Genomic DNA, 8,027 nt, shown 5'->3' with positions numbered 1-8,027 from the left:
ATATTGATCGGTCAAATAACTCTGGTGTAGCTTTGAAGCTCTTCTTCCCAATGCCACTTCAACAATCTAGTCATGTAATGTCAAAGGGAGAATTGAGTGTCAGCTTCAAATATTTTATTGTTTTACAGACTGGTAGCCAAGACGTGAAAGGCGTCAAAATTTGCTGTGCAGAGTTGCGTCCCTTAGGCGTGTAGGATCCGATGATATCATTTTAATGATCTCAGATACGCTCTGATTATGACCAAACTTTTCCCTGCTCGTAGTATTTAAATATATGGTAACCATCTCTTCAGGCTTTCCTGTCAAAACAAACTGTACCCCGTGATGTGATCGAAATACTCTCCAAAGTGGCGTTAAACCCAACTCACTGACTCATTTATTTGCTTATTCGCCTCTATCTATATAACGGATTTTCAGTGATGACCGTGTGGGTGATTTTTGGTTGGGAAAAATAACCTGCCGTTTGAATACTCGTTTTTGTTAGGTTATGGACCTCCAGATTCGTATACATGTCAACAATCTTGCCTTCCACACGAAGCGCTGTTCCTTCCAAGAGTTTAAATAGCTCCAGTATCTGAGCGTTCCTGAATAGAAAACGATTATTCATGTCATCTAAAACAAGTGCTGTATATGCGCTTTCTTCAATATAGACCCAGTTCAACAAAGTGGAATCGGCGCTATACCAGTTGTAAGTCGAAATGTGTCATGGTTAAGTGAGGTGAAATGGAGTTTAGAGTTGGAACATGTATGGCTAAGGTATGGAGTGGATGAGTATGTAAGAATTGTTTTACGCAGGTTTGGTCAGTACTCGACACGAAGAAATCTTCCATCCCTGTACCCATGTGGGAATCGTTGGGTATTCAGCGTGACGAGCCACCGGGCCATCTCACAATCACGTTAACATCACGTCGCTATGGAACAGGCATGTAGTACCAAATTCTTCGAAAACACCTTCATCTTTACATAGTCCATGTCGAGTGAGTCGTTGTTATCAATTACATTTCTTGAGATATATGTAGGGAAATGAGGTGTCAATGCAAAAACATATTTTGTGCATATTTACTAAATATACTTATCTTTAAAAAAATCGGGATGGAGATTGGCAGTAATGAGGGCAAGAAACCTTCGAACTACGAAATATTTGGAATATTTCCCTAGAGTGAATCCGAGCCTTGGCGATGAACAACAATTTGAATGTGTAGCGAGGATTACTAAAATTATTTTCACAGATATCAGATCCATATTAGCTGATAACTCTGTAAAGATATGTTATACATATCAAGAATGTAGCAGGGACTTTGCAAATGTCCTTATAGAACATTGACGGTTTCGTCTAGATGATTGCAATGATGCAAACAGAGCGGAAATATAAACTTTGTTACATAAACAGATATAAAGGTAGTTATCAACCCTGACAGTGCCATGCAGGGGAACAAGGTAATCGTTATGGTTTTTTGTGTACGTTATGTCGTGTTATCTTGTTGTTGATTGTCCGTAACGGTTGGCTTATAAATATAAAATACGCTGTCAATTGTCTCATGTGTAGAAAGTGTGTGTCTGTTACTTTAAGGATGTACCAAGGTTCGAAATGGGTATTATATGGCTATTATATGGGTATTATATGGGAGTATCACTGCTTTTACGTTAGTGCACACATAGTTTAGTTTGTTGACAACAAATGAGACTCTTCTACCTAAAGGAAGTACAAAAACTAATGTCTAACGTTTTAATGCACCAACACCATAAGTGACACCACTTTGTACATGCATCTTCCTCAACGCGAACCAACAGAAGATTCAAATATTCTTTTAACTATATGCCGTCTCGATGAGATAAATACAGCAACATATTTTCGCCCTGTGGTGTCCCAGCCTTGAGTAAATGGTTTCCTGACGAGCAAAACGTTCGTCAAGGTATGAACGGGACACATTCATCCATGCCTGTGGGATTACTACTGCACAATTGTGGTTTAATGTTATCAGAGTCGAGCTACTTAACAGTAAATAAAAGCGACAAAACCTTTCTCTTATATTAAGAAATCTCTGCTGAAAGCATATTTATTATATATATATATATATATATATATATATATATGTATATATATATATATATATACCATAATACTTCCTTTATGAATCAATCTCAAATAGGGATGATGCCAGGTGTTCTCGAAAATGGGAACGTGTCCTGCTCCATTCGTGGCATCCGTCACTAACACACGCAAAGGCAATTAAATTGTCCTCCTGAAAAACAAACAAACATAGGAACATAGAGAATTGCATTGGACATCATTGTGGTTACTGATGCGTCAAATTTAGAAATGTCCTCAACACGTCTGCCATAAAACTATGAGTATTAGAAACTGCAATCAAATATGAAATGTCATCTTAAAGGTTTACCGGCATGAGGGAAAATGTCACGTACACTTGATGACGTACATGTTCACCATGGGGCGGTTCTACATGTTAAAGACAAAGTAACATATAAAACCATTGTTTGCTATAAGATTGTTTCTGTCATTGTTTCAGCGTAAAGAAAGTCACTGACGGGAGATCTAGTTAATGATGACATCAAGGGGAACTTTTCTCAGTATTGTAACTGATAATCGCACATTTAAAGCTGATTACATCTTCCGAAACTGATAGACGTAATCATCGCCCAGATATTGATTACAAGCGGACATGGTAGAGTTGAAAATTGTTGATTTTCTTAACCTGCTGCCAATTAGAAATAATTGCTCTCAAAGCTATTATATCTGTTATGTTGTTCAAGTAATTGTATTTCATTTTACGATGATGTCCTTACATTGCAATTACACTTCCTGCACTCGACAGTCATTGCTAAGGCCAAAGATTACTGTGATATAACAAAGAATGTATCCTCTCTTAACACGCTTCTGTTTACCCATGCCGTTAATTATGAAGGTATTTATTTATCCCAGGACTATCCTGCTGGGTGGTTCATCCATTGAACAGTACTCTGTATGACATGTAACAGTTATGCTGTATTCGGATTGATTCGCCAGATATAGGAATGATCCGTTCGATCATGTTTACGCTGACGACAACGTCACCGGGAAGAATGTATATATTTGAAAGCTGTATTGATAGACATTTTCAAATACTGGTTTTACTTAATTAACGTTGCAAAATACATTTGACAGCAAATCGCTACATGAATCAAATTCTTCAACCTCACCTTCTTACAATCATTGACCGCCAGAAGGAGCTGTTTCAACAGGACAACGCTCCACCGCACATAGCTCGTGTCACGGTAGACTATCTGCATAATGCCAACATCAACGTCTTGCCCTGGCCGTCTAGATCTCCAGATCTCAACCCAAATGAACACCTCTGGAATGAACTCGATCGACGTGTACGTCAACGTCAGAACACGCCGCTGACACCCACACAACTGGCCAACGCGTTACAAGTAGAATGGCGCAGAATTCCGCAGGACAGAATTCGTTCACAAGTTAATGCCGAGGAGATGCAGAGCCGTGATTGCTGCCCGTGATGGTCACCTGAGAGTTCGGCTCATCCTTGTGGCCTTATGTGACAACGACAACAATCGAGCTCCAAAATTTCAAATTTGTATCTATGATATTAAATACAGAAGAGAAGATTTGAAGAGTGAATATAAATGTTTATAATACCTACATTGTACTGGTAGTAGTATTAGTTTATTCAGTAATATGACCACGTGGCCTATAGTACAGTTTTATGTGACAAATTAAGTGGTCACGGGAGAGTTCGTCATTAAAAAAATCATGTTTTATGAACGGAGTAACATATTTAAGGAGATGTACTGTTCCAGTATTTAGCAAATTGACCATTGAATGATTGCTGGTAAAGCTATAATGAGGTACAATATCTTTTTAAATACTAGAGTTCTTATGGCATATAAACATAATATGATACTCATCTTCAACAGAGGTTAAATTACTCTATGTACCTGGAGTATAGGAGTTATCTACATCTTTACATTGTCTTGATCTGTTCACCTTAAAGTTACATTGTATCTGCTCTACATGATCAAGTTTCCTAATGAAATGATTTAAGATTTTATGGCATGAGACATAGTTAATGTAATTTAACCTGCAGAAAATATTATCATCAACCGATTCCACATCGACCTTTACTGACCAACTTCTTGTGTATTCAAATATGGATTTATATGTGTTTACTTTCCTCTTCTCTGAAATAGTACTATTGGGATTGCTTGGAGTTGTTGCTGGTTGTTTCATGCGGAGGTGAAATGATTGCATGCAAACAACGGAATCAGACCCATCGTCGCCTTTTCCTGAATGCCACTGCCATTATAGAATTCACCAAATCTGGATATCGCCTCGCCCATATATTTCTATATAGATCTATCTATCAGCTCTGATATAACTAACGTGGTACAACTTTAAAACATGAATTTATCATGAATTAAGTATTCCGTGTTCATGACAAATAGGTTTCTGCTGTCCTTGACCTGGGCGGTCACTGAGAATCTTACTCGAAATATTGTGTCTTCTCCAATCACAGGTACAGTTTTGCAGAGACAGGACAGGAGGCGACTTGGTAATAGGGAGTGTATCGTAACTGATAGGAAAAACCTTTGCCTGAAATAAGCTGTTATCCTTGACATTTGAGCCTTTATTTTATAATTCAACTCTTGTCTCTTGGCCTTAAACGGAGGCCGCCCTGAAATAGATAAAACCTAATTGTAATACTGTGGTCATCGTGCTTTTCTGATGCCAACCTGATGTCAGAAAAGTAACGGGGATATATAGGAGGTACCACTTATGAAGTTTTCAACATCGGTCAAAGGCCTGTAGTTGAAAATATCAACTGTGGTCGCTGCGCTGCTCAAATTGGAGCCACACACGAAGCAGCACAAAGATTTTATTTGTTTAGAAGCACATGTATAATCAGGTCAGGGCAGCCAGGTTTACAAACACACCTATTGGGTTTTTTTACCCTAAAAAGTTACATTACAATATCAGCTGTAGCACCAAGTCTAAATTTGGTCATAATAGTGTTGTCCTGCTATGCTAGATAGCAAATGATCATTCAGACATGTGAGGAGCTCACACACATAGCGCTTGCCGCCCACCACGTTACTGGGAGATCTGTAAAGATTAAACCCAGTGCAGCCTCCTGTGATTGAACATGCAGACCCACATAGTATGGGCGTGGCCACCAGGAAGTCTTTAGACACTCCACAAGCGCTCTTCATATTTCGATGTCTTCTATACAACTGCCAGACTATTCCGAGCTCACTATCTGCAACACAGGAAATATCATATACCATATTACAGGTGACAGGAACAACTTGTGCTTCGCATGTTGATAAATCTCCCCCTTAGAAGGTATTTTATACTATCAGTTCGGGATTCTTTGAAGAAACTATTTGTGGATGAGAGGATGTTGATTAACGCTGCAGTCCGCACGAGTCCGCTGTATCTAATTGCACGGGCATAACATTATTTGAAACTGATCAAACAAAGAATGTTTGTATATTTTGGTAATTGAAGTGTTGAAATTACTAATTTGAAAACATAATTTTTATTATTATCTCTACTCAAGCCATCTCTATGCATAATTTAAACAGAATGATATTTTGATGTAAGTAAAATAGACGACGTTATTAATCTAGTTATGGTGTGGCGATTCGGTAAAAAACACAATACATCGGCTAAATCAAAGGTCACCAGCACGCACTGATGGTAAAAAACAAAACAAATATAAAATACCAATGAACAGCCCTCCAAGACGTCATATGAATGAAAGAACAATGTGCACTAAAGAACATCAGTATGCACAAAAGGATACCAAACGCTTAAGAACAACATTGTTCCGCTTTGCATATGATGAATGCTGTCATGAGTAACATGACGCCGAGGTGCACAATGCATTGCGTCATTCCTCGTGCCCTCACTGTGTTACGTCATATACATGTTGCGATTATATATCGAGCAAAATGCCATCGTCATCGGGAAGTTTTTGATAAATATTTTGTTGTTGTTTATAATAATGCTAATATAAATTTTGAGAATTTTGACAAATTTGGAAGCTTCATGCCATCTACCTATGGTTCCTTGATATAATAGAGATATTTAATTCAAATGCAAAGCCCAAAGGCTTTGAAAATTAATAACGAATAGATCTAATTGGCGTTTTGATCGTTTTGATGAGATTTCACCATGCCACGCCTTAGTGAATATGACAAATGGCGAGTCACGGGAATACATGAACCCAGTACCTGCCAGCGTGACGTTGTCCGTCAGTTAAACGTACGCAGGCACTTATGGCGACGTTATCAACATAGCAACCACGTCAGAGCCCGACCCCGTATTGGCCGCCACACCCAAAGACAACCTCTCACATGGACATATGGACATATGGAACCACGCATATTCGAAACATGTTCCAGGCAGTCCTTGTCACCCTGTGCAACGAAGGCGTATCTGCGAGGACAGTCCGACGTTGTCTTTGCACTGTGCGAGGCCCTCAAGCAGACGGCCAATCCTGATGGTGCGACGTTGCAGGCGTTTGTTACCATTGCCCAGGCGTTTATTCAACGTTTGGAGGCCTTACTGAGGTTAGGTATCAGGCCTGCATAAATGCACTAGGTTGACACACTCGCAACTGACTGTATGAACCTGCCTCTGAAACCCCTTGTGAGAAGTTGTTCTTTCCATATGATATAGGGGCAGTCGGGTAGCCTAGTGGTTAAAGCGTTTGCTCGTCACGCCGAATACCCGGATTAGATTCCCAACATGGGTACAATGTGTGAAGCCCATTTCTGGTGTCAACCAAACTCACTCACTCACTCCATTTGATATAATTCCATCCACGGCATTAATTTTGTTTGACCGACTCTCTTTGGTTTTTTTTTGTATGTCACAATAAGTATATCCTTTGAGTAAATGAGACAAACTCACCTGCAGTGCTTGACGGCAGTGTCGCTCCAGTTGCTACAGTAGTTCCGATACTTGCCGCACCTCCGGTTGTCGTTGTTGTTGCGGTGTTGCCTGACTCTGCAGTGGCTTCACAGATCCCGTTGATGACCGTGCCTGGTGATGCGTCGGGTACAGGGTTAGTTATGCATGCTTGCTGAGGAAAGTTGCATACGAAACCGTCATATAAAGTACCAGGACCACAGGTGAAGTGTCTGGCCTTGCCAAACTCACAACGGTAGTAGGAGGCACTGTCAGCAGGGTCACAGAAGTATGCACCGTTTGTCTTGTCTATACAGAAGTCTGAATCGCAGGCCATGCTAAAACATAGATCAAAGTGCGGTGCTTTCAAATTGTTTCTGCCACGATGAACTGTATCACAGCTAAGTCAGTTTTGTAAGTTCTGTCTTATCACCACTTCTATTTCGAAACAAATATGGGAAACGCCTTCAGATTGCAATGTTCTAATATGTATACCCCCTGCCAAATGCTTGTCGATTGTTTATAGAAGTTTGGTTTCGAACCACGCATCTTCGATACAGGTTCAAGGCAGCCATTTTCACAGCCCTTACCACCCTTGGCTATAGCTAAACATGTAGATGAACTTGGGGGCACTACATATAAAACTGATACACACAATTAATTACGACATTTGGAAACAATCTTTGGAAACAAGATCCCATCTTTCAGTTGACCACTCAGTGTAACCTCAATACACGACGCGTTTCGACAGGGCTGTTCAGTAGCTACAACTTTGTTTTAATAACTTTGTTTATGCTTTATGAATTCGTTAACGGATTCGGTGGGAGTTAAGTGTTCTCAAAATCTAAATTTTATTTCACGTTTGTCATATATTTAAAAAAATCCCGCTTAACAACAAATTGCGAGCGCTTGACTCGTTAAATATGGCGACCTGTTCGCAGTCAACCACCACGAAGTATACTTCATGTTCCCTATGACTTGTGTGTCCCCAAATTATTTTGTGAAGCAAGGTAGGTTAAACTGATTACTAACCAGACATATATCAAAGCAGATAGCAAAAACAATAGCAAAGACATCGTATCCGTTAGCAGTCCCC

General features: G+C 39.7%; 1 protein-coding gene across 1 annotated transcript; it reads right to left on the bottom strand.

The window, feature by feature from the left end:
• Positions 1-5,007: 5,007 nt before the first annotated feature.
• Positions 5,008-7,268, bottom strand: LOC139447328 (uncharacterized). The gene is made up of 2 exons (XM_071228630.1): positions 6,931-7,268; positions 5,008-5,269 (listed from the first exon to the last, which is right to left on the bottom strand). The coding sequence occupies exons 1-2, from the start codon at positions 7,266-7,268 to the stop codon at positions 5,008-5,010; spliced, it is 600 nt and encodes a 199-aa protein (XP_071084731.1).
• Between the last annotated feature and the right edge of the window lie 759 nt (positions 7,269-8,027).

Source organism: Haliotis cracherodii, unplaced genomic scaffold (assembly GCF_022045235.1).
Source record: "Haliotis cracherodii isolate W230 unplaced genomic scaffold, xgHalCrac1.p SCAF_7, whole genome shotgun sequence".
NCBI classification, from domain to species: Eukaryota; Metazoa; Mollusca; class Gastropoda; order Lepetellida; family Haliotidae; genus Haliotis; species Haliotis cracherodii.
The sequence above is the reverse complement of the archived record's forward strand: the minus strand, read 5'-3'. Positions and strand labels throughout refer to the sequence as shown.